Source organism: Haemorhous mexicanus, chromosome 35 (genome assembly GCF_027477595.1).
Source record: "Haemorhous mexicanus isolate bHaeMex1 chromosome 35, bHaeMex1.pri, whole genome shotgun sequence".
Taxonomy (NCBI): domain Eukaryota; kingdom Metazoa; phylum Chordata; class Aves; order Passeriformes; family Fringillidae; genus Haemorhous; species Haemorhous mexicanus.
The window spans coordinates 70,472-97,195 of NC_082375.1; the positions used below are offsets into that span (position 1 = coordinate 70,472).

The window sequence follows — 26,724 nt, forward strand, 5'->3', positions numbered from 1 at the left end:
CCCGTGTCTGACCCCCCCGTGTCCCCCCAGGACAGGCAGTGGGGGAGCTGTCAGTTAATTTTAGGGATTTTTGGGGTGCCCAGTTAATTTTGATGATTTTTGGGGCATCCCCTGTGTCTGACCCCCCCGTGTCCCCCCAGGACAGGCAGTGGGGGAGGTGTCAGTTAATTTTAGGGATTTTTGGGGTACCAGTTAATTTTGGTGAATTTTGGGGTATCCCCCGTGTCTGACCCCCCCGTGTCCCCCCAGGACAGGCAGTGGGGGGGGGGTGTCAGTTAATTTTAGGGATTTTTGGGGTGCCCAGTTAATTTTGGGGTATCCCCCGTGTCTGACCCCCCCGTGTCCCCCCAGGACAGGCAGCGGGGGACGCATGGCAGGCCTGGGCGGGGGGGGGTCCCCGCCGCGGGCCCCCCCGGGCCCCCCCGCGCTGCAGCCGCGCTGGAAGCGGGTGGTGGGCTGGGCTGGGCCCGTGCCCCGGCCCCGGCACGGCCACCGAGCCGTGGCCATCAAGGAGCTCATCGTGGTCTTCGGGGGGGGCAACGAGGGCATCGTGGACGAGCTGCACGTCTACAACACAGGTGGGCACCTGGGGGGGCACCTGAGTGGGCACCTGGGGGTGTGGGGGGGTCCTCAGAGGGGTGGGACTGGGGAGGAGCTGCACATGTACAGCACAGGTGGGCACCTGGGGGTGTGGGGGGTCCTCATAGGGGTGGGACTGGGGAGGAGCTGCAGGTATACAGCACAGGTGGGCACCTGGGGGCGTGGGGGGGTCCTCAGAGGGGTGGGACTGGGGAGGAGCTGCACATGTACAGCACAGGTGGGCACCTGGGGGGGTACAGGGGGTTCTGAGAGGGGTGGGATTGGGGTAAACAGCACAGGTGGGCACCTGGGGGGGTACAGGGGGTTCTGAGAGGGGTGGGATTGGGGTATACAGCACAGGTGGGCACCTGGGGGCATGGGGGGGTCCCTGCAGTGGTGGCACCGGGGACAAAGTGCAGGTGTACAACACAGGGGGGCACCTGAGGGGGGTACAGGGGGTCCCCAGAGGGGTGGGATCATCTACAACTCTGGTGGGGCACAGGGGGGATTCCCACAGAGATGGGATTTGGGATCATTCCTGGTGTCCCCACTGTGTCCCTTGTCCTCTTTTTGTCCCCAAGAGCCACCAACCAGTGGTTCATTTTGAGGGTTTGGGGCGGGGGGGGGGTCATCTTCAGTGTGTCCCTGTCCCCCCTGTGTCCCCACAGCCACCAACCAGGTGTTCATCCCAGAGTGTCAGGGATTGTTCTCAGTGTCCCCCCTGTGTCCCTGTCCCCTCTGTGTCCCCACAGCCACAAACCAGGGGTCCAGGGGATCATTCTCAGTGTGTCACTGTCCCTGCTATGTCCCTGTCCCCGTTTTGTCCCCACAGCCACCAACCAGGGGTTCATCCTGGGGTATCAGGGATTGTTCTCACTGTCCCCCCACCATGTCCCTGTCCCCACAGCCACCAACCAGGGGTTCAGGGGATAATTCTCTGTGTGTCACTGTACCCACCATGTCCCTATCCCCTCTGTGTCCCCACAGCCACCAACCAGTGGTTCATCCCGGGGTGTCAGGGATTGTTCTCACTGTCCCCCCACCATGTCCCTGTCCCCACAGCCACCAACCAGGGGTTCAGGGGATAATTCTCTGTGTGTCACTCTCCCTGCTATGTCCCTGTCCCCATTTTGTCCCCACAGCCACCAACCAGGGGTTCATCCCAGAGTGTCAGGGATTGTTCTCACTGTCCCCCCTGTGTCCCTGTCCCCTCTGTGTCCCCACAGCCACCAACCAGTGGTTCATCCCGGCCGTGCGGGGGGACATCCCCCCGGGCTGTGCCGCCTACGGCTTCGTGTGTGACGGCACGCGGCTGCTGGTGTTCGGGGGCATGGTGGAGTACGGCAAGTACAGCAACGACCTCTACGAGCTGCAGGTACCCAGCGCCTGGGGAACCCCCCTGAGCACCTGGGGAGCACCTGGGGAACCCCCTGAGCACCTGGGGAACCCCCCCGAGCACCTGGGGAGCGCCTGGGGAACACCCCTGAGCACGTGGGAAACCCCCTGAGCACCTGGGGAGCGCCTGGGGAACCCCCCTGAGCACCTGGGGAACCCCCCTGAGCACCTGGGGAGTGCCTGGGGAACCCCCCTGAGCACCTGGGGAACTCCTGGGGAGCACCTGGGGAGCGCCTGGGGAACCCCCCTGAGCACGTGGGAAACCCCCTGAGCACCTGGGGAGCGCCTGGGGAACCCCCCTGAGCACCTGGGGAGCGCCTGGGGAACCCCCCTGAGCACCTGGGGAGCACCTGGGGAACTCCTGGGGAGCACTTGGGGAACTCCCTGAGCACCTGGGGAACCCCCCTGAGCACCTGGGGAGAACCTGGGGAACACCCTGAGCTCATGGGAAACCCCCCTGAGCACCTGGGGAACTCCTGGGGAACCCCCTGAGCACCTGGGGAACCCCCCTGAGCACCTGGGGAACCCCCCTGAGCACATGGGGAGCGCCTGGGGAACCCCCTGAGCACCTGGGGAGCACCTGGGGAACCCCCCTGAGCACCTGGGGAACTCCCTGAGCACCTGGGGAGCACCTGGGGAACACCCCTGAGCACGTGGGGAACCCCCTGAGCACCTGGGGAGCACCTGGGGAACCACCCTGAGCACCTGGGGAACCCCCCTGAGCACCTGGGGAGAACCTGGGGAACCCCCCTGAGCACCTGGGGAGCACCTGGGGAACCCCCTGAGCACCTGGGGAACCCCCCTGAGCACCTGGGGAGAACCTGGGGAACCCCCCCTGAGCACCTGGGGAACCCCCCTGAGCACCTGGGTAGAACCTGGGGAACCCCCCTGAGCACCTGGGGAGAACCTGGGGAACCCCCTGAGCACCTGGGGAACCCCTGAGTACCTGGGGAGCACCTGGGGAACCCCTGAGCACCTGGGGAACACCCCTGAGCACCTGGGGAGCACCTGGGGAACCCCCCTGAGCACCTGGGGAACTCCTGGGGAACCCCCCCCTCCAAGCACCTGGGCATCTCCTGGGGAACCCCCCCCCTTAACACCTGGGGAACTCTTGGCGACCCCCCCCACCCTGAGCACCTGGAGAGCACCTGGGGAATCCCCCCCCCCCCCACCAATACCCTCTGTGACCCTCCCCAGAACACCCCTCCCCCCCCAAACACCTGGGAGCATCCCCCCCGCCTCAGTTTTGGGGTTCCCCATCCCCCTGGGTGTCCCCCAATTGCAGACCCCTCCCCAAATCCCACATTCCTCCTCCCCCCACCCATTCCAGGCCTCCAGGTGGGAGTGGAAGCGGCTGAAGGCGAAGACCCCCAAAAATGGGCCCCCCCCTTGCCCTCGGCTGGGCCACAGCTTCTCCCTGGTGGGCAACAAGTGTTACCTCTTCGGGGGGCTGGCCAACGACAGCGAGGACCCCAAAAACAACATCCCCCGGTACGAGGCACCCCAAAACCCCAGGGCACCCCAAAACCTCGGGGGCACCCCAAAAACCCCAGGAATCAGTGGGGGGAGGGAGCTTGGGGCTGGGTTGGGGGCACTTGGGGGGGAGTGGGGGTGAAGCTGAGACATTGGGGTCGTTTTTAGGGGGCACCCCAAAAACCCCAGGGTACCCCAAAACCTCGGGGGTACCCCAAAAACCCCAGGGTACCCCAAAAACCCGAGGGTACCCCAAAACCTCGGGGGTACCCCAAAAACCCCAGGGTACCCCAAAAACCCCAGGGTACCCCAAAACCCCGGGGTACCCAAAAAACACTGAGGATAACTGGAGGGGGGAGGGGGCTTGGGGCTGGTTTGGGGGCACACAGGGATTTTTGGGGGGCATGGAGGTGAGCCTGAAACATTGGGATCACCTTTAGGGGGCACAGGGACCTTTGAAGGTGCACCCCAAAACCCTGGGGACACCCCAAAACCTTGGGAATAGGATTGGGATTGGGAATTTGGGGACATTCCCCATCTTTGGGGGATACAGGGGTGACCCCAAAACTTTGGGGTCGTTTTTAGGTGGACTCAGAGATCCCTGGCAGGGGCACAGGTGACACTGGCACCATTCTGGGTGCATTTTAGGGGATTTAAGAACTCTTTTGGGGCTGTTCTGCATTCCCAAAACCCCTCCTGACGTGAACCACCTGCACACGTGGGCACAGGTGACACTGGGGCCATCCTGGGCACATTTTATGGGATCTGAGGACCCTTTTAGGGGCGTCCTACATTCCCAACCACCTTTTTTAGGCCAGTCCCACACATCCAAACACCCTTTTAGGATTTTATTGGGGTGTCCAGACCTTCTTAATCCCCTCCCCAGATATCTGAACGCCTGCACACGTGGGCACAGGTGACACTGGGACCATCCTGGGCACATTTTATGGGATTTAAGGGACCTTTTAGGTCAATCCCCCATATCCAAACACCCTTTTAGGATTTTCTTGGGGTGTCCAGACCTTCTTAATCCCCTCCCCAGATATCTGAACACCTGCACACGTGGGCACAGGTGACACTGGGGCCATCCTGGGCACATTTTATGGGATTTAAGGGATCTTGTCGTGCAATCCCATATCCCCCACACTCTTTTAGGATAGTCTCATATATTCAAAACACTTTTAGGACTTTTTTTGGGGTCTTCTGACCTTCTGGACCCCCTCCCCACATACCTAAACCACCTGCACACGTGGGCACAGGTATCTTTGGGACCACCCTGACTGCATTTTATGGGATTTAAGGGACCTTTTAGGTCAATCCCACACATCCAAACACCCTTTTAGAATTTTCTTGGGATGTCCAGACCTTCTTAATCCCCTCCCCAGATATCTGAACACCTGCACACGTGGGCACAGGTGACACTGGGACCATCCTGGGCACATTTTATGGGATTTAAGGGATCTTGTCGTGCAATCCCATATGCCCCACACTCTTTTAGGATAGTCTCATATATTCAAAACACACTTTTAGGACTTTTTTTGGGGTCTTCTGACCTTCTAGACCCCCTCCCCACATACCTAAACCACCTGCACACATGGGCACAGGTATCTTTGGGACCACCCTGACTGCATTTTATGGGATTTAAGGGACCTTTTAGGTCAATCCCACATATCCAAAACACCCTTTTAGGATTTTCTTGGGGTGTCCAGACCTTCTTAATCCCCTCCCCAGATATCTGAACACCTGCACACGTGGGCACAGGTGACACTGCACACATTTTTTGACATTTAAGGATCTTTTAATGCAATCCCATATCCTCGACCACCTTTTTCAAGCCAGTCCCACCCATCCAATCACCCTTTTAGGATTTTTTATAGGATCCCCTGACCCCCTATCCCTTTCCCCAGGTACCTGAACGACCTGTACGTGCTGGAGCTGCGCCCAGGTTCGGGGGTGCTGGCCTGGGACATCCCCATCACCTACGGGGTGCTGCCCCCTCCCCGGGAATCCCACACGGCCGTGGTGTACACGGAGCGCGACGGGCGGCGCTCGCGCCTCGTCATCTACGGGGGCATGAGCGGCTGCAGGCTGGGGGATTTGTGGACCTTGGATATTGGTACGGGGGGTTTTGGGGTGTTTTTAGGGGTTTTGTGGGGTTTTATGGGGTTTTTGTGGGGTTTGGTGGGGTTTTGGGGTCAGGGGAATGGGGGTTACTGGGGGCCATGGTCGTCTACGAGGGCATGAGCGGCTAGAGGCTGGGGGATTTTTGGACCTTGGATATTGGTACGGGGGAATTTGGGGTGTTCTTAGGGGTTTTTAGGGGGTTTTAGGGGTTTGGTGTGGTTTTATGGGGTTTTGTGGGGTTTTTGTGGGGTTTGGTGGGGTTTTGTGGGGTTTTTGTAGGGTTTGGTGGGGTTTTGGGGTCAGAGGAATGGGGGTTACTGGGGGATGTGGGCATCTTACGGGGGCATGAGTGGCTGCAGGCTGGGGGATTTGTGGACCTTGGATATTGGTACGGGGGGTTTTGGGGTGTTTTTAGGGGTTTTTTGGGGTTTGGTGGGGTTTTTGTGGAGTTTTACGGGATTTTTGTGGGGTTTGGTGGGGTTTTGGGGTCAGGGGAAAGGGGGTTTCTGGGGGCCATGGTCGTCTACGGGGGCATGAGCGGCTGCAGGCTGGGGGATTTGTGGACTTTGGATATTGGTACGGGGGGTTTTGGGGTGTTTTTGGGGTTTTATGGGGTTTTGTGGGGTTTTGTGGGGTTTTGGGGTCAGAGGAATGGGGGTTACTGGGGGAATGTGGGCATCTTATGGGGACATGAGCGCTGCAGGCTGGGGGATTTGTGGACTTTGGATATTGGTACGGGGGGTTTTGGGGTGTTTTTAGGGGTTTTGTGGGGTTTTGGTGGGGTTTTTGTGGGGTTTTTGTGGGGTTTTTGTGGGGTTTTTGTGGGGTTTTTGTGGGGTTTGGTGGGTTTTTGTGGGGTTTTTGTGGGGTTTGGTGTGGTTTTATGGGGTTTTGTGGGGTTTTTGTGGGGTTTGGTGGGGTTTTGGGGTCGGGGGAATGGGGGTTACTGGGGGATGTGGGCATCTTATGGGGGCATGAGCGGCTGCAGACTGGGGGATTTGTGGACTTTGGATATTGATACGGGGGTTTTGGGGTATTTTTAGGGGTTTTGTGGGGTTTTTGTGGGGTTTTGTGGGGTTTTATGGGGTTTTGTGAGGTTTGGTGGGGTTTTGGGGTCAGGGGAAAGGGGGTTTCTGGGGGCCATGGTCATCTACGGGGGCATGAGTGGCTGCAGGCTGGGGGATTTGTGGACTTTTGATATTGGTACGGGGGGTTTTGGGGTGTTTTTAGGGGTTTTTAGGGGTTTTATGGGGTTTTTGTGGGGTTTTATGGGATTTTTGTGGGGTTTGGTGGGGTTTTGGGGTCAGGGGGATGGGGGTTACTGGGGGCCATGGTCGTCTACGAGGGCATGAGCGGCTGCAGACTGGGGGATTTGTGGACCTTGGATATTGGTACGGGGGGATTTGGGGTGTTTTTAGGGGTTTTATGGGGTTTTATGGGGTTTTGTGGGGTTTTATGGGGTTTTTGTGGGGTTTGGTGGGGTTTTGGGGTCAGGGGAATGGGGGTTACTGGGGGATGTGGGCATCTTATGGAGGCATGAGCAGCTGCAGGCTGGGGGATTTGTGGACTTTGGATATTGGTACGGGGGGATTTGGGGTATTTTTAGGGGTTTTATGGGGGTTTATGGGGTTTTTGTGGGGTTTGGTGGGGTTTTTGTGGGGTTTTGTGGGGTTTTGGTGGGGTTTGGTGGGGTTTTGGGGTCAGGGAAAGGGGGGTTACTGGGGGATGTGGGCATCTTATGGGGGCATGAGCGGCTGCAGGCTGGGGGATTTGTGGACCTTGGATATTGGTACGGGGGGTTTTGGGGTGTTTTTGGGGTTTTTAGGGGTTTTATGGGGTTTTTGTGGGGTTTTGTGGGGTTTTATGGGATTTTTGTGGGGTTTGGTGGGGTTTTGGGGTCAGGGGAATGGGGGTTACTGGGGGATGTGGGCATCTTATAGGGGCATGAGTGGCTGCAGGCTGGGGGATTTGTGGACTTTGGATATTGGTACGGGGGGTTTTGGGGATTTTAGGGGATTTGGGGTCTGGGGGATGCAGTGACATAACAGAATAAGGGGCTCAGAGGGAGTTTTCCTCACATCTTGCAGAGTTTTGGGGCGGCTCCTTACATTTTTAGTGGGTTTGGGGCCATTTCCTCACATTTTGGGGCCATTTTCTCACATTTTGGGGCCATTTTCTCACATTTTGGGGCCATTTTCTCACATTCTGGGGCAATTTCCTCACATTTTGGGGGTTTCCAGAGACGCTGACCTGGAACAAACCGAGCCTGAGTGGGGTCGCTCCCCTCCCCCGCAGCCTCCACTCGGCCACCACCATCGGCAACAAGTGAGTCTGGGGTCCACCCCCATCCCCCCCAAGTCCCCCTGACCCCTCCCCTTTATCCTGGGGGGATCCCTTTGTGTCCCTGTCCTCACTCCAGGGGAAGTTGGGGTCCTTAGGGGGGTTTTTTATTTATTTTAATTTATTAATTAATATGGGTGGCTGTCTCAAAGATGAAAATTTTGGGGGGTGGGGGTCTCTGGGTGTCCCCCCGACCCCCCCTAACCACTTAATCCCCCTAGGATGTACGTTTTTGGGGGGTGGGTGCCCCTGGTGATGGATGATGTGAAAGTGGCGACGCACGAGAAGGAGTGGAAGTGCACCAACACCCTGGCCTGCCTGAACCTGGGTGAGGAGGGGGCTTGGGACCCCCAAAACTGACCCCAAATCCGCCCTAAAACTCCCTAATCCCACCTTGAAACACCCCAAATCTCAGCCTGGGTGAGGAGGGGGCTTGAGACCCCCAAACTCACCCCAAATCCACCCTAAAACTCACCCTGAAACACCCAAATCTCAGCCTGGGTGAGGAGGGGGCTTGGGACCCCCAAACTCACCCCAAATCCACCCTAAAACCCCCCTGAACACTCCCCCAAATCCCCCCAAACCCCTCCCCACTTCCCCCAAATCCCCCCAAACCTCCCCAGACTCGATGGGCTGGGAGCCCCTGGTGCTGGAGACCCTGGAGGAGCCCCCAGACCCCTCCCCAAATTCCCCCAAACCCCTCCCTGACACCCCCAGACCCCTCTGTGATCCCCGAGACCCCTCCCCAAGCCCCCAGACCCCTGTGTGAGCCCCCAAACCCCCCCCCGTGCCCCCCCAGACTCGATGGCCTGGGAGCCGCTGGTGCTGGAGACCCTGGAGGAACCCCCCTAAACCCCTCCCCAAATTCCCCCAAACCCCTCCCTGACCCCCCCAGACCCCTGTGTGACCCCCCAAACCCCTCTGTGACCCCCCCAGACTCGATGGCCTGGGAGCCCCGGGTGCTGGAGACCCTGGAGGAACCCCCAGACCCCTCCCCAAACCCCTCCCCAAATTCCCCCAAACCCCTCCTTGACATCCCCAGACCCCTCCCCAAGCCCCCAGACCCCTCCCCAAGCCCCCAGACCCCTCTGTGCCCCCCCAGACTCCATGGCCTGGGAACCCCTGGTGCTGGAGACCCTGGAGGAACCCCCAGACCCCTCCCCAAACCCCTCCCCAAATTCCCCCAGACCCCTGTGTGACCCCCCAAACCCCCCATGCCCCCCCAGACTCCATGGCCTGGGGGCCCCTGGTGCTGAAGACCCTGGAGGAACCCCCCCCAGACACCTCCCCAAATTCCCGCAGACCCCTCCCTGACACCCCCAGACCCCTCCCTGACACCCCCAGACCCCTGTGTGACCCCCCAAACCCCTCTCTGACCCCCCCAGACTCGATGGCCTGGGAGCCCCTGGTGCTGGAGACCCTGGAGGACAACGTGCCGCGGGCTCGCGCCGGGCACTGCGCCGTGGCCATCGCCACCCGCCTCTACATCTGGAGCGGCCGCGACGGCTACCGCAAGGCCTGGAACAACCAGGTGTGCTGCAAGGACCTCTGGTACCTGGAGACAGGTGAGTCTGGGGGGGCTGGGAGGGCTCAGGGGGGCTGCAAGGCCTGGAACAACCAGGTATGCTGCAAGGACCTCTGGTACCTGGAGACAGGTGAGTCTGGGGGGCTGCAAGGATCTGGGGGGGCTGCAAGGCCTGGAACAACCAGGTGTGCTGCAAGGACCTCTGGTACCTGGAGACAGGTGAGTCTGGGGGGCTGCAAGGATCTAGGGGGGCTGCAAGGCCTGGAACAACCAGGTGTGCTGCAAGGACCTCTGGTACCTGGAGACAGGTGAGTCTGGGGGGCTGCAAGGACCTGGGGGGGCTGCAAGGCCTGGAACAACCAGGTGTGCTGCAAGGACCTCTGGTACCTGGAGACAGGTGAGTCTGGGGGGCTGCAAGGACCTGGGGGCCTTGGGGGGGCTGCAAGGACCTCTGGTACCTGGAGACAGGTGAGTCTGGGGGGCTGCAAGGACCTGGGGGGGCTGCAAGGCCTGGAACAACCAGGTGTGCTGCAAGGACCTCTGGTACCTGGAGACAGGTGAGGCTGGGGGGGCTGCAAGGACCTGGGGGGCTTGGGGGGGCTGCAAGGACCTCTGGTACCTGGAGACAGGTGAGTCTGGGGGGCTGCAAGGATCTGGGGGGGCTGCAAGGCCTGGAACAACCAGGTGTGCTGCAAGGACCTCTGGTACCTGGAGACAGGTGAGTCTGGGGGGCTGCAAGGACCTGGGGGGGCTGCAAGGCCTGGAACAACCAGGTGTGCTGCAAGGACCTCTGGTACCTGGAGACAGGTGAGTCTGGGGGGCTGCAAGGATCTAGGGGGGCTGCAAGGCCTGGAACAACCAGGTGTGCTGCAAGGACCTCTGGTACCTGGAGACAGGTGAGTCTGGGGGGCTGCAAGGACCTGGGGGGGCTGCAAGGCCTGGAACAACCAGGTGTGCTGCAAGGACCTCTGGTACCTGGAGACAGGTGAGTCTGGGGGGGCTGGGGGGGCTCAGGGGGACCGCAAGGCCTGGAACAACCAGGTGTGCTGCAAGGACCTCTGGTACCTGGAGACAGGTGAGTCTGGGGGGCTGCAAGGCCCTGGGGCGGCTGCAAGGCCTGGAACAACCAGGTGTGCTGCAAGGACCTCTGGTACCTGGAGACAGGTGAGTCGGGGGGGCTGCAAGGACCTGGGGGGGCTGCAAGGCCTGGACCAACCAGGTGTGCTGCAAGGACCTCTGGTACCTGGAGACAGGTGTGTCTGGGGGGGCTGCAAGGACCTGGGGGGCTTGGGGGGGCTGCAAGGACCTCTGGTACCTGGAGACAGGTGAGTAACCCAGGTGTGACAAAGGTGTAACCCAGCTCTATCCCAGGTTTAGCTTAGATGTGACACAGGAGTAACTGAGGTGTCACCCAGGTGAGATATGAGTGGTGTGGGTGTACCCAGGTGTACCCACCTGTACTCCAGGTGTGATAGGAGTGGTACAGGTGTACCCCAGATGTACCCACCTGTACTTTAGGTGTACCCCAGGTGTACCTACCTGTACTCCAGGTGTAACCAGGTGTGATAGGAGTGGTACAGGTGTACCCAGGTGTACCCCAGGTGTACTCAGGTGTCCCCCAGATGTAGCCAGGTGTCCCCCAGGTGTAGCCAGGTGTACCCACCTGTCCCCCAGGTGTACTCAGGTGTCCCCCAGGTGTAGCCAGGTGTCCCCCAGGTGTACTCAGGTGTCTCCCAGGTGTACCCCAGGTGTACCCCAGGTGTACCCCAGGTGTACTCAGGTGTCCCCCAGGTGTACCCAGGTGTACCCCAGGTGTAGCCAGGTGTACCCACCTGTTCCCCGGGCGTACCCAGGTGTACCCCAGGTGTACTCAGGTGTCCCCCAGGTGTACCTACCTGTACTCCAGGTGTACCCAGGTGTCATAGGAGTGGTACAGGTGTACCCAGGTGTACCCCAGGTGTACCCCAGGTGTACTCAGGTGTCCCCCAGGTGTACCTACCTGTACTCCAGGTGTACCCAGGTGTCATAGGAGTGGTACAGGTGTACCCAGGTGTACCCCAGGTGTACCCCAGGTGTACTCAGGTGTCCCCCAGGTGTACCTACCTGTACTCCAGGTGTACCCAGGTGTCATAGGAGTGGTACAGGTGTACCCAGGTGTACCCCAGGTGTACTCAGGTGTCCCCCAGGTGTACTCAGGTGTCCCCCAGGTGTAGCCAGGTGTACCCAGCTGCCCCTCTCCCCCACAGAGCGCCCACCTGCGCCGGGCCGCGTGCAGCTGGTGCGCGCCAACACCACGTCGCTGGAGGTGAGCTGGGGCGCGGTGCCCACGGCCGACTCGTACCTGCTGCAGCTGCAGAAGTACGAGCTGCCCGCCGCGCCCGCGCCGCCGCCCGTGCCCTCGGTGCCCGCCAACCCCCCCAAGAGCCCCGCGCCCGCCGCGCCCGCGCCGCCGCCCGCGCCCCCCGCCCTGCCCCAGCTGGGGGGCGTGGGGCTCACCCTGCTGCCCCCGCCCGCCGCGCCCCCCAACCCACCCGGCGTCACCGCCGCCGCCGTGGGGACAGCGGGCGCGGCGGCGGCGGGCGCGGCCGGCGGCGGCGCCGCAGGGGTGGCGGCGGTGGCGGCGGCGGGGACGGCGGGAGGGGCGGTGGCCGCGGCCCCAGGTGCCACCCTGCAGGTGCTGCCGGCGGCCGGGGGGGCAACGGCGGCGGCCGGAGGAGCTGCCACGGCGGGGAGGGCGCCCGGTGAGTGACAGCGGGGGTGTTGGGGACATTATGGGGGGACATTAGGGACATTATGGGGGACATTGGGGGGGAGAATGGGGACATTGGGACATGGCGGGGAGATGGGGACATTGGGGACATTTGTGGGGAGAAGGGAACACTGGGGACATCGTGGGGGGAATGGGGACGTTGGAGACATTGTGGGGGGAATGGGGACGTTGGGGACATTGTGGGGGGAATGGGGACGTTGGGGACATTGTGGGAATGGGGACATTGGGGACATTGTGGGAATGGGGACATTGGGGACATTGTGGGAATGGGGACATTGGGGGGGAAATGGGGACATTTGGGACATGGGGGGGAGGTGGAGACATTGAGGGGGACATTGGGGACATTGTGGAAGGGAGGAATGGGGACATTGGGGACATTGTGGGGGGAATGGGGACATTGGGGACATTGTGGGGGACATTGGGGACGTTGCGAGGGAATGGGGACATTGGTGGGGGACATTAGGGACATGGGGGGGCAATGGGGACACTGGGGACATTGTTGGGGAGGAAATGGGGACACTGGGGACATGGGGGAGGCAGAGATGGGGACGTTGGGAAAGGGGGACATGGCAGGGGACATGGGGGACATCGGGGAGGACATGGTGGGGCAGGGATGAGGACACTGGGGACGCAGGGGAGGACATTGGGGACATTAGGGGGGACATTGGGATGGGGGGGACACTGAGAGGGACAGGAGGGTGCTGAGGTGACAGGGGACACGGGGGATGTCCCTGGGTGTCCCTGAGCCCTCTGTCCCCACCCAGGTGTCCCAGCGGTGCTGAAGGTGACCGGTCCCCCTGCGGCCACCGCGGGGCCACCGCTGGTGACCGTGCGCTCGGCCGGGCCCGGCAAGGCCCCGGTGACGGTGACATCGCTGCCCGCCGGCGTCAGGATGGTGGTGCCCACCCAGAGCCCCCAGGGCACGGTGAGAGCGGGGACACCTGGGCACACCTGGGGGGACAGGTGGGGGACACGGGGAGGGGACATGGGGGTGGTTGGGGACAGAGGGAGGGAGCCCAGAGGGTCCTGGCGGGGTACAGGGGACGCAGGTGTGACACAGGTGAGCCCCAGGTGACTCAGGTGTGACACAGGTGGTACCTGGGTGTCACCTTGCTGTCCCAGGTGCCCTCAGATGTACCCCAGGTGTGATCAGGTGCCCCTTGGCATGAGCAAGTGTCCCCCCCATCTGTGCCCAGGTGTGACCTGGTGCCTTCAGGTGTGCTCCCAGCTGTCCCCAGGTGTGCTCAGGTGTGCCCCTAGCTGTCCCCAGGTGTGACCCAGGTGTGCCCAGCAGTCCCCAGGTGTGCCCCCAGCAGTCCCCAGGTGTGCTCAGGTGTGTCCCCAGGTGTGCTCAGGTGTGCTCAGGTGTGTCCCCAGGTGTCACCAGGTGTCACCAGGTGTGCTTAGGTATCCCCAGGTGTGCTCAGGTGTGTCCCCAGGTGTCCCCAGGTGTGCTCAGGTGTCTCCCCAGGTGTGCTCAGGTGTGTCCCCAGATGTGGTCAGGTGTGTCCTCAGGTGTGTCCCCAGGTGTGCTCAGGTGTGTCCCCAGGTGTCCCCAGGTGTGCTCAGGTGTCTCCCCAGGTGTGTCCCCAGGTGTCCCCAGGTGTGCTCAGGTGTCTCCCCAGGTGTCCCCAGGTGTGCTCAGGTGTGTCCTCAGGTGTGTCCCCAGGTGTGCTCAGGTGTGTCCCCAGGTGGGCTCAGGTGTGTCACCAGGTGTCCCCAGGTGTGCTCAGGTGTGTCCCCAGGTGTGTCCCCAGGTGTGCTCAGGTGTCTCCCCAGGTGTCCCCAGGTGTGCTCAGGTGTGTCCCCAGGTGTGCCCAGGTGTGCTCAGGTGTGTCCCCAGGTGTGCTCAGGTGTGCTCAGGTGTGTCCCCAGGTGTCCCCAGGTGTGCTCAGGTGTGCTCAGGTGTGTTCCCAGGTGTCCTCAGGTGTGTCCCCAGGTGTCCCCAGATGTGCTCAGGTGTGTCCCCAGGTGTGCTCAGGTGTGTCCCCCCCGCAGGTGATCGGCAGCAGCCCCCAGATGAGCGGCATGGCCGCTCTGGCCGCAGCGGCTGCGGCCACCCAGAAGATCCCGCCGGCCTCGGCGCCCACCGTGCTCAGCGTCCCCGCGGGGGCCACCATCGTCAAGACGGTGGCTGTCACCCCCGGGGCCACCACCCTGCCCGCCACCGTCAAGGTGGCCTCGTCACCTGTCATGGTAGGTGACACTGCGGGGGCTTGGGTGGCGCTGGGGGGTGTCGTTGTCACCGTGGTGTCACCAGGGCTTGGGTGGCACTGGGGTGACACTGGGTGACTCAGTGTGACCCTGTGGTGTCACCAGCAGCATCGTGGGTGTCCCCACGCTGTCCCCACAACATCCCCACCATGTCCCCTCAATCTCCCCACTGTTGTCCCCACCATGTCCCTATGACATCCCCACAATGTCCCCACGCTGTCCCCTCAATCTCTCCACCGTGTCGCCATGAGAGTCCCCATGATGTCCCCACATGTCCCCACCATGTCTGCACCATTGTCACCACTCTGTCCCCTCAATCTCCCCATAATGTCCCTATGTGTCCCCTCTGTGTCCCCACCATGTCCCCACGCTTATCCCTCAATGTCCCCATGCTGTCCCCTCAATGTCCCTACAATGTCGCCTCAATGTCCCCACGCTGTCCCCACACTGTCCCCTCAATGTCCCCCCAGGTGAGCAACCCAGCCACGCGCATGCTGAAGACGGCGGCCGCCCAGGTGGGCACGGCGGGGGCGTCCCCCACGGCCACCAACGCGGCCACCAGGCCCATCATCACCGTGCACAAGTCGGGGACGGTGACAGTGGCCCAGCAGGCCCAGGTGGTCACCACCGTGGTCGGAGGTGTCACCAAGACCATCACGCTGGTCAAGAGCCCCATCTCCGTGCCAGGGGGCAGCGCCCTGGTGAGGGGACACCTCTGGGGACAGGGGGGACATTGCGGGGGATGGGTTTGGAGACATTAGGAGTGTGGGGACACCTTTAGGGATGGGGGGACATTGGGGGGACAACACGGGTTTGGGGACATTTGGGAGTGTGGGGACACAGATTTGGGGGCTGGGGGGACATTGGGGAGGGGACACAGATGGGGAGGACATGGGTTTGGGGACAGCGGGGACATTGTGGGGGTGAGGACACAGGTTTGGGGACGGGGGCCAGTGGGAGGGAGTGGGGACCGGGGTTTGGGGACATTGGGAGTGTGAGGACATGGGTGACATTGGGGAGTGAGGGGGTACAGGAGTTTGGGGACATTGGGGGGGGGTAGGGACATGGGTTTGGGGACAGGGGGGATATTGGGGGATGGGGACACAGATTTGGGGGGTATGGGGACCCCAGTTTGGGGACAGAGGGGATGCTGGGAGGGTGGGGACACAGATTTGGGGGGGGACACAGATCTGGGGGGTCTCTGACCCCCCCCGGGCCCCCCCAGATCTCCAACCTGGGCAAGGTGATGTCGGTGGTGCAGACGAAACCCGTGCAGAGCTCGGCTGTCACCGGGCAGGCCTCGAGTGGCCCTGTCACCCAGATCATCCAGGTGACACCCCAAAGCCACCCCAAAATCACCCCCAAAGCCCTGAGACCCCTCCCCAAATCACTGAGAGTCAGCTGAGTCCCTGGGACCCCCCCCTCGGCTGTCACCGGGCAGGCCTCGAGTGGCCCTGTCACCCAGATCATCCAGGTGACACCCCAAAGCCATCCCAAAACCACCCCAAAGCCACCCCAAAATCACCCCAAAATCACCCCAAAATCACCCCAAAGCCACCCCAAAATTACCCCAAAATTACCCCAAAATCACCCCAAAGCCACCCCAAAATCACCCCAAAACCACCCCAAAACCACCCCAAAATTACCCCAAAATTACCCCAAAACCACCCCAAAATTACTCCAAAACCACCCCAAAAATGCCCCAAAACCACCCCAAAATCACTCCAAAACCACCCCAAAATTACCCCAAAACCACCCCAAAACCACCCCAAAATTACCCTAAAACCACCCCAAAATCACCCCAAAGCCACCCCAAAACCACCCCAAAATCACCCAAAAATTACCCCAAAACCACCCCAAAATTACCCCAAATTCACCCCAAATCTCTGAGACCTCTCAAGCCCCCAGGTCTCCGACCAAAATTCACTGACCACTTCTCCCCTGAGTGACCCCTCCCCTGAGTGACCCCTCCCCTGAGTGACCCCTCTGTCCCCCCCCAGACCAAGGGTCCCCTGCCCGCGGGGACCATCCTGAAGCTGGTGACGTCGGGGGAGGGGAAGCCCACCACCATCCTGACCAGCACGCAGGCGGGGGCGGGGGCGGCCAAGCCCCCCACCATCCTGGGCATCAGCAGCGTGTCCCCCAGCACCACCAAGCCCGGGACCACCACCATCATCAAAACCATCCCCATGTCGGCCATCATCACCCAGTCGGGGGCTACCGGTGAGTGAGACCCCTCCCCAAATTACCCTGAGACCCCCAAACCATCCCTGACCTCCCTGAGACCCCCAAACCATCCCTGACCTCCCTGAGACCCCCAAACCTCCCCCCTGACCCCACCCCTGGGACCACCACCATCATCAAAACCATCCCCATGTCGGCCATCATCACCCAGTCGGGGGCTACCGGTGAGTGAGACCCCTCCCCAAATTACCCTGAGACTCCCAAACCATCCCTGACCTCCCTGAGACCCCCAAACCATCCCTGACCTCCCTGAGACCCCCAAACCCCACCCCTGGGACCACCACCATCATCAAACCCATCCCCATGTCAGCCATCATCACCCAGTCGGTGAGTGAGACCCCTCCCCAAATTACCCTGAGACCCCCAAACCATCCCTGACCTCCCTGAGACCCCCCGAACCATCCCTGACCTCCCTGAGACCCCCCAAACCCCCACCAAACCCATCCCCATGTTGGCCATCGTCACCCAGTCGGTGAGTGAGACCCCTTCCCAAATTACCCTGAGACTCCCAAACCATCCCTGACCTCCCTGAGACCCCCAAACCATCCCTGACCTCCCTGAGACCCCCCAAACCCCCACCAAACCCATCCCCATGTCGGCCATCATCACCCAGTCGGGGGCTACCGGTGAGTGAGACCCCTCCCCAAATTACCCTGAGACTCCCAAACCATCCCTGACCTCCCTGAGACCCCCAAACCCCACCCCTGGGGCCACCACCATCATCAAAACCATCCCCATGTCGGCCATCATCACCCAGTCGGGGGCTACCGGTGAGTGAGACCCCTCCCCAAATTACACTGAGACTCCCAAACCATCCCTGACCTTCCTGAGACCCCCAAACCCCACCCCTGGGACCACCACCATCATCAAACCCATCCCCATGTTGGCCATCATCACCCAGTCGGTGAGTGAGACCCCTCCCCAAATTACCCTGAGACCCCCAAACCATCCCTGACCTCCCTGAGACCCCCAAACCTCCCCCCTGACCCCGCCCCTGGGACCACCACCATCATCAAACCCATCCCCACGTCGGCCATCATCACCCAGTCAGGGGATACCAGTGAGTGAGACCCCTCCCCAAATTACCCTGAGACCCCCAAACCATCCCTGACCTCCCTGAGACCCCCCAAACCCCCACCACACCCATCCCCATGTTGGCCATCGTCACCCAGTCGGTGAGTGAGACCCCTCCCCAAATTACCCTGAGACCCCCAAACCTCCCCCATCCCCCCAATCCTCCATCATCACCCAGTCAGGGGCCACCAGTGAGTGACAGGGGGTGACCCCTGTGTCCCTGTCACCCTGCTGACCCCTCCCCGTGTCCCCAGGTGTCACCAGCAGCCCCGGGATCAAGTCCCCCATCACCATCATCACCACCAAGGTGATGACCTCGGGCACTGGGACCCCCGCCAAGATCATCACGGCTGTCCCCAAGCTGGGCGGGGGACACGGCCAGCAGGGCGTGACACAGGTGAGGGCACACCTGGCGACACCTGAAACCCCACTGGGGACATCTGGGGACACCTGAAATCCCCCCCTGGGGACACCTGAACCACCCTGGGGATACCTGAACCCCCCCGGGGGGCACCTGGGGACATATGGGGACACCTGAACCACCCTGGGGACACCTGAACCACCCTGGGGACACCTGAGATTGGGGGAGTTCAAGGACAATGGAGGGGTTGGGGACACCGGGGTGGGCTCAGACAAGGGTTTGGTGACACTGGGGACACCGGGGTGGGGTCAAATGAGGGGTTGGGGACACAGGGGTGGGGTCAGCTGAGGGGTTGGGGACATTGATGACAGTGGCAAGGGGGGGTTTGGTGACACCACTGAGGGGTCCCAGCCCCGAGGGTACCCAGGTGACAGCGGTGTCCCCGTGTCCCCCCAGGTGGTGCTGAAGGGAGCCCCGGGACAGCCGGGGACCATCCTGAGGACGGTGCCCATGGGAGGGGTCCGGCTGGTCACCCCTGTCACCGTCTCGGCCGTCAAGCCCACGGTGACCACCCTGGTGGTCAAGGGCACCACCGGTGAGTTGGGGTCACTCTGGGGTCATTGGGTCACCTCTGGGTCACTGGGGTGGTCACTCGTGGTCAAGGGCACCACCGGTGAGTTGGGGTCACTCTGGGGTCATTGGGTCACCTCTGGGTCACTGGGGTGGTCACTCGTGGTCAAGGACACCAGTGGTGGGGGTGGGGAGGTACCAGGGGGTCACTGAGAGGTCACTGGAGGGGTCATTGGGGTCACCATGGGGACACTGAGGTGGCCACCCTTGTGGTCAAGGGTACCACTGGGTGGGTGGAGGGGTCGTGGGGACAGTAGGGGGACACCAGGAGGTCACTTGGTGGGGGGGGGTGTCACTGTGGTGTCACTGTGGCAGCACGGGGTCACTTTGTGGTCACTTTGCTGAACGGTCACTCACTGCCCTCGTGTCCCTGGCAGGTGTGACCACGCTGGGGACGGTGACAGGGACAGTGTCTACCAGCCTGGCCGGGGGGGCAGGTGGCCACAGTGCCACAGCCTCGCTGGCCACACCCATCACCACCCTGGGGACAATCGCCACCCTGTCCAGCCAGGTCCTGAACCCTGCGGCCATCACGGCCACCGCGGCCGGGGGTGGCCTGGGGACACCGACCATCACCATGCAGGTGAGGGGACACTGGGGACAGAGGGGACAGAGGGGCTCGGGACACTGACCATCATCATGTGGATGAGGGGACACTGGGGACAGGGGGGCTGGGGACACTGGGGGCATTTAGGACATTGAGGACAGTGACCATCACCATGCAGGTGAGGAGACATTGGGGACACAGGGGACATCTGGGGTGTCCCCAAATGCAGCTCAGCCCCAGCCATGCTGCTGACAGGAGCGGGGAGGGGACACACAGGAATTTAGGGTGACACAAAGTGGGGGGGGGGGTCACAGAGATTTGAGGCTGGGGGTGGGGGTGGGGGAGCGGTGTCTGTGCTCAGTGCCACCTCCCCTGACCCCCCCTTGGGGACACAGCCGGTGTCCCAGCCCACGCAGGTGACGCTGATCACCACGCCCAGCGGCGTGGAGGCCCAGCCCGTCCACGACCTCCCCGTGTCCATCCTGGCGTCCCCCACGGCCGAAGGTCCCCCCGCGGCCACCTCGGGGGGTGGCAGCCTGGCCGAGCCCCCTCCCGCCGAGGCCACCCCGGGCACTGTCACCTTGGTGTGCTCCAACCCCCCCTGCGAGACCCACGAGACCGGCACCACCAACACGGCCACCACCAGCCTGGTGGCCAACGTGGGGACAGGGGGGGGACAGCTGCAGCTGCTCTGCGAGGACACGGGCGGGGGGACGGCGGTGGCGGCGCCCCCCCGGGCCTGCTCCAACCCCCCCTGCGAGACCCACGAGACGGGGACCACCAACACCCCCACGGCGGCGGGGACAGTGGGGACAGCGCGCTTGGGGACACCCGGGGCACCGCCCTGCCCCACGCAGCAGACGGTGGCCACGGGGACGACGATGACGGCGCGGTTGTGCCCCCCCGAAGGTGGTGGCGGTGGTGGTGGCAGCGGTGTCACCTCGTGCCAAACGCAGGAGGCAGCCCCATGCCAAACGCCTTGGGGACAGCCTGAGGTGGGGACGGCCACCGGGGCCACCAACGCCAGCTGTGAGACCCCCGCGGGGACACGGCTGTGTGCCAACCCCCCCTGCGAGACCCATGAGACGGGGACAACCAACACGGTGACAGTGACAGGGTCACAGCTCTGCTCCAACCCGCCCTGTGAGACCCACGAGACGGGGACAACCAACACGGTGACAGTGACAGGGTCACAGCTCCGCTCCAACCCTCCCTGTGAGACCCACGAGACGGGGACAACCAACACGGTGACAATGACAGCACCAAGGCCACCCTGCTCCAACCCCCCCTGTGAGACCCACGAGACGGGGACAACCAACACGGTGACAGTGACAGGGTCACAGCTTTGCTCCAACCCGCCCTGTGAGACCCATGAGACAGGGACAACCAACACGGTGACAGTGACAGCACCAAGGCCACCCTGCTCTAATCCTCCCTGCGAGACCCATGAGACGGGGACAACCAACACGGTGACAACCACGGGGACACGGCTGTGTGCCAACCCGCCCTGTGAGACCCACGAGACGGGGACAACCAACACGGTGACAGTGACAGCACCAAGGCCACCCTGCTCTAATCCTCCCTGCGAGACCCATGAGACGGGGACAACCAACACGGTGACAATGACAGCACCAAGGCCACCCTGCTCTAATCCTCCCTGCGAGACCCACGAGACGGGGACAACCAACACGGTGACAACCACGGGGACACGGCTCTGCTCCAACCCCCCGTGTGAGACCCACGAGACGGGGACAACCAGCACGGCCACCACCACCACGGCCACCTCGCGCCCCCCGCCCGAGTCGGGGACAGCGGTGCCACCGCCTCGAGGTGTCCCCCCCTGCTCCAACCCCCCCTGCGAGACCCATGAGACGGGGACGACCAACACGGTGACAATGACATCGTCACAGCTCTGCTCCAACCCCCCCTGCGAGACCCACGAGACCGGGACCACCAACACGGCCACCACGGCCACCGCGGGCTCCCGGCCGGGTGACACCACCACGGCCACCAGCGCTGCCACCACCTCCTCCAGCACGGGGGGGTCCCCGCCTTGTGCCATCCCCCCCTGCGAGACCCCCGAGAGCGGGACCACCAGCACGGCCACCAGAGCGGGGTCCTCGCCCTGCCAGAGCCACCAGAGCGGGGCCACCAGCACGGCCACCACCGAGGGGGTGACACCGCCCCCGCCCTGTGCCACCGCCACCAGCCCCCCCCGCGCCTGCTCCAACCCCCCCTGCGAGACCCACGAGACGGGGACAACGGCCACGGCCACCACGGTCACCGCCAGCATGGGGGCCAGCCAAGGTGACCCCCAGATTGTCCCCAAATTGTCCCCAGATTGTCCCCAAATCGTCCCCTGCGCCCTTACTTTGGGGTGGTCGCCTTGCTGACCCCTCCCCGTTGTCCCCACAGAGCCCCCCCCGCCGGCTGCCAACGGGCAGGGGGAGGGGGAGACCCCCCCCAGCGAGGGCGGGGGTCCCCCCGTGCCCCCCGGGACCCCCAGCCCCGGCCCCAGCGGCAGCGGGACCCCCCAGCCCCGGGCGGTCACCACGGTCACTCAGTCCACGCCAGCGCCGGGGCCAGCCGTGCCGGTGAGTGGCCTTGGGGACACGGGGAGGGGGCTGGGGACACTGGGGAGGGGGCTGGGGACAGTGAGGGGAGAGTTGGGGACTCTGGGAGGGGGTGTTGGGGCATTGGAAGGGGGTTTGGGGACATTAAAAGGGGGTTTGGGGACAGTAAGGGGAGAGTTGGGGACTTTGGGAGGGGGTGTTGGGGCATTGGAAGGGGACTGGGGACATTAAAAGGGGGTTTGGGGACAGTGAGGGGAGAGTTGGGGACACTGGGAGGGGGGTTGGGGGCACTGGGAGGGGGGTTTGGGGACATTAAAAGGGGGTTTGGGGACAGTGAGGGGAGAGTTGGGGACACTGGGAGGGGGGTTGGGGGCACTGGGAGGGGGGTTTGGGGACATTAAAAGGGGGTTTGGGGACAGTGAGGGGAGAGTTGGGGACACTGGGAGGGGGTTTGGGGACAGTAAGGGGAGAGTTGGGGACTTTGGAAGGGGGTTTGGGGACATTAAAAGGGGGTTTGGGGACAGTAAGGGGAGAGTTGGGGACTTTGGGAGGGGGTGTTGGGGCATTGGAAGGGGGCTGGGGACATTAAAAGGGGGTTTGGGGACAGTGAGGGGAGAGTTGGGGACACTGGGAGGGGGGTTGGGGGCACTGGGAGGGGTGTTGGGGACATTAAAAGGGGGTTTGGGGACAGTGAGGGGGAGTTTTGGGGTCAGTGGAAGAGTTTAGGGACATGGGGGGGGTTGGGGACAGTGGGAGGGGTTTTGAGGACACTCGGGGGGGATTTGGAGACACTTGGAAGGGGTCTGGGAACATTGGGAGGGGATTTGGGGACATTGTGGTGGGTTAGGGACATTGTGAGGGGTTGGGGACATTAAAATGGGGGTCTGGGGACACTGGGGGGTGCCCTCAGTACCGTGGTGGTGCCACTGGAGACCACCAAGCCCCCATTTGGGGGGGGGGGTCTCTGTCTCTCCCCCCCCCCCCAACCCCCTTTCCTCTCCCCTCCCCCCCCCAGACCATCTCGTCGCTGACCGAATCCCCCCCGGCTCCCCCCGAGACCCCCCCAAGCACCACCACCACCACTCCCACCCCTCCTGGAGACCCCCACCCAGCCCAGGACCCCTCCTCGGCCACCTCCCCATCCCCCCCCGGGCCCGAGGCCGCTCCCCCCCACGCCGGGGCCGAGCCCGGGGGGTCCCCGGAGCCGCTGGCCGTGGTGGTGCTGCCGCCGGCCGCGGCCGAGGGGGGCCCGGCCGAGGGGCTGGCGCTGCCCCCCGAGCTGCTGGCCGAGGCGGGGGGCGCGGGGGGACCCCCCGGGCTGACCCCCGAGGAGCTGGCGGTCACCGCGGCGGCCGAGGCGGCGGCGGCGGCTGCGGCCAGCGAGGAGGCGCAGGCCCAGGCTCTGGCCATCCAGGCCGTGCTGCAGGCTGCCCAGCAGGCTGTCATGGGTCAGTTTGGGGGGATTTGGGGGGTCCTGGGGGGGTCTGGGGGTGGTCACGGGGGTCTCGGTCCCATGGTGGTGACCCCAGGCCCAGGCTCTGGCCATCCAGGCCGTGCTGCAGGCTGCCCAGCAGGCTGTCATGGGTCAGTTTGGGGGGGTTTGGGGGGTCCTGGGGGGGTTTGGGGGGTCCTGATGGGGTCCTGGGGGGGTTTGGGGGGTCCTGATGGGGTTTGGGGGGGTCTGGGGGTGGTCACGGGGGTCTCGGTCCCATGGTGGTGACCCCAGGCCCAGGCTCTGGCCATCCAGGCCGTGCTGCAGGCAGTCATGGGTCAGTTTGGGGGGGTCCTCGGGGGATTTGGGGGGTCCTGATGGAGTCCTGGGGGGGTTTGGGGGTGGTCACGGGGGTCTCGGTCCCACGGTGGTGGTCCCATGGTTACGGGGGTCACACACTGGGGGCCATGGTGACCCCCGTGACCCCACGGGGTGGATTTTGGGCTGACCCCAACACGCTGCCCCCACCCCTGAGGTGTGTCCCCCCCTCCCCACAGGGACATCGGAGCCGCTGGAGCCCGGCGAGCCCGGGGGGGGCCCCTCGGAGCTGGGGGGGGGCCCTGGGGGTGTCGGAGGGGGCGGGGGGCACGGGGGGGGCGCTGCCCCTGGTGCTCACCCAGCAGGACCTGGCGGCTCTGGTGCAGCACCAGCAGCACCTGGCCGAGGCCGGGACCCCCCCTGCAGCCCCCCCAGCGCCCCCCACCCCCGCCCCTCCCCCTCCTGCCCCCGCCGCACCCCCCCAGGCGGCCGCGCCCCCTCCCCATTTGCCCACCGAGGCCTTGGCCCCCGCCGACAGCCTCAACGACCCCGCGGGTGACACCAACGGCCTGGGGGACCTGGGGACAGTGCCCGGGGGGGGCACCCCCGCCACCCTGCTGCCCCCCCCCGGCGACGGTGAGACACCAGGGGAGGGGCTCTGGGGCTGGGACCCCCCGCCCACGGCAGTGGGGGAGGGGAGAGGGGTCCTTTGGGGGCTGTTTGTGGGGTGGGAGGGGTCCCGTGGCGGGGGTCATGACCCCTTAGGGGGCACCCATTTGGGGGGTGGGATCCTTTTAGGGGATGTTTATGGAGTAGGGGGGGTTAGGATCCCTGGGGGGAGGGGTTGGGACCCCTTGGGGGGCACCCAGAGAAAAGGGGGGGACACCCAAAAAGGGTGGGGGGACACCCATGGGTGGGTTTGGGACCCTTTGTGGGGAGCACGACGACAAGGGGGAGGGTTTGAGTCCCCACTGCTGACCGTGGGTTGGGTGAGGAATTCCAGGGGGGGTTTTAAGCCCCCTCCCCAATATTTTGTGCCCCCCACCCCCACCCAGGCCTGGCCCCCTCGAGCGCCTTCGTGGCCCCCCCGGGCCCCCCGGTAGCCCCCAGCCCCGCCAAGCTGCAGGCGGCCGCCGCCCTGGCCGAGGTGGCCAACGGCATCGAGAGCACCCCCGTGGTGAGTGAGGAGGGGAAATCCCCCTCGAAATCCCCCCCAAAATCCTCACAAACCCACCCCAAAAATTCCCCAGAAATCCTCTTCCAAATATCCCCAAAATTCCCCTTGAAACCGCCACGCATCCGCCCAAAACCTGCCAGAAATTTCCCCAGAATCTCCCCCCAATTTCCCACAAAATTCTCACAATATCCCCTGAAACAATCCCCCCAAAATTCCCCCCAAAGAAATCCCCCGATTTCCCCCCCAAATTCCCTCTATTCCCCCCCATAAATCCTCCCAATTTCCCCCCAAGAAGTCCCTGGATTTCCCCCCCCCAAAAATCCCCTGATTTCCCCCAGAAATCCTCCCAGTTTCACCCCAAAATCCCCCTGATTTCCCCCCATAAAATCCCCAGTTTTCCCCCCAAAAATTCTCCCAATTTCCCCATTAAAAGTCCCCCTAAATCCCCCCGATTTCCGCCCATAAAATCCTCAATTTCCCCCAGAAGTCTCCCACGAAATCCCCTCAATTTCACCCCATAAAATCCCAATTTTCCCCCTTAGAATTCCCCCTTTAAAAATCCCCAATTTTCCCCCAAAAAATTCCCCAATTTCCTCCTTAAAAATCCCCCAAATTCCCCCCATAAAATCCCCAATTTCCTCCTAAAAAATTCCCCAATTCCCCCAGAAGTCTCCCAAGAAATCCCCTCAATTCCCTCCCATAAAATCCCAATTTTCCCCCTTAGAATTCCCCCCAAATTCCCCCCATAAAATCCCCAATTTCCTCCTAAAAAATTCCCCAATTTCCCCCAGACGTCTCCCAAAAACTCCCCTCAATTTCCCCCCTAAATCCCCCTGATTTCCCCTCACAAAATCCCCAATTTTCCCCCAAGAAATTCCCCAATTTCCTCCTAAAAAATCCCCCCAAATTCCCCCCAAAATCCCCAATTTCCTCCTAAAAAATTCCCCAATTTCTCCTAGAAGTCTCCCAAGAGATCCCTTCAATTCTCCCCCATAAAATCCCAATTTTCCCCCTTAGAATTCCCCCCAAATTCCCCCCATAAAATCCCCAATTTCCCCCAAAAAATTCCCCAATTTCCCCCAGAAGTCTCCCAAGAAATCCCCTCAATTCTCCCCCATAAAATCCCAATTTTCCCCCTTAAAAATCCCCCCAAATTCCCCCTTTAAAAATCCCCAATTTCCTCCCAAAAATTCCCCAATTCCCCCAGAAGTCTCCCAAGGGATCCCCTCAATTCCCCCCCATAAAATCCCCAAATTTCCCCCTTAAAAATCCCCCCAAATTCCCCCTTTAAAAACCCCCAATTTCCCCCAAAAAATTCCCCCAGAAGTCTCCCAGGAACCCCCCCCAGACCCCCCCAGACCCCCCAGACCCCCCCAAACTGCCCCGAGCCCCCGTGTGCAGAAGCCGGAGCCGGGGGCGCCGCCCAAGGCGCTGCCCAAGAAGGAGAACCAGTGGTTCGACGTGGGCGTCATCAAGGGCACCACCATGATGGTCACCCACTACTTCCTGCCCCCCGAGGACGCGCCCCCCGCCGACGTGAGCCACCTGGGGACACACCTGGGGACACGGGGACGCGCCTGGGGACACGGGGACACACCTGGGGACACGGGGACACACCTGGGGACAGCCGTGGGGAGATGGGGACGCACCTGGGGACACGGGGACAGCCGTGGGGAGATGGGGACGCACCTGGGGACAGCCGTGGGGACATGGGGATGCACCTGGGGACACGGGGACGCACCTGGGGACACCAGGATACACCTGGGGACAGCCGTGGGGACATGGGGACGCACCTGGGGACAGCCGTGGGGACACGGGGATGCACTTGGGGACACGGGGACGCACCTGGGGACAGCCATGGGGACACGAGGACACACTTGGGGACACGGGGACACACCTAGGGACAGCCATGAGGACACGGGGACACACTTGGGGACACGGGGACACA

At 62.9% G+C, this 26,724-nt stretch overlaps 1 protein-coding gene across 1 annotated transcript in view; it reads left to right on the top strand.

Moving 5' to 3' along the window:
* HCFC1 (host cell factor C1) overlaps window positions 1-26,724 on the top strand; it is a 35,685-nt gene that overhangs the window by 4,084 nt on the left and 4,877 nt on the right. The window contains 23 exon segments of the mRNA XM_059872298.1: window positions 352-578; window positions 1,806-1,954; window positions 3,305-3,465; window positions 5,355-5,563; window positions 7,812-7,896; window positions 8,133-8,239; window positions 9,297-9,476; window positions 11,683-12,177; window positions 12,971-13,131; window positions 14,205-14,402; window positions 14,891-15,121; window positions 15,646-15,750; window positions 16,421-16,643; window positions 17,993-18,135; window positions 18,556-18,694; window positions 19,107-19,312; window positions 19,672-21,583; window positions 21,692-21,870; window positions 22,865-23,297; window positions 23,839-23,893; window positions 23,895-24,235; window positions 24,655-24,776; window positions 26,178-26,312. Of these exon segments, the coding sequence (XP_059728281.1) occupies window positions 371-578; window positions 1,806-1,954; window positions 3,305-3,465; window positions 5,355-5,563; window positions 7,812-7,896; window positions 8,133-8,239; window positions 9,297-9,476; window positions 11,683-12,177; window positions 12,971-13,131; window positions 14,205-14,402; window positions 14,891-15,121; window positions 15,646-15,750; window positions 16,421-16,643; window positions 17,993-18,135; window positions 18,556-18,694; window positions 19,107-19,312; window positions 19,672-21,583; window positions 21,692-21,870; window positions 22,865-23,297; window positions 23,839-23,893; window positions 23,895-24,235; window positions 24,655-24,776; window positions 26,178-26,312 (6,177 nt within the window). The 5' untranslated portion in view covers window positions 352-370.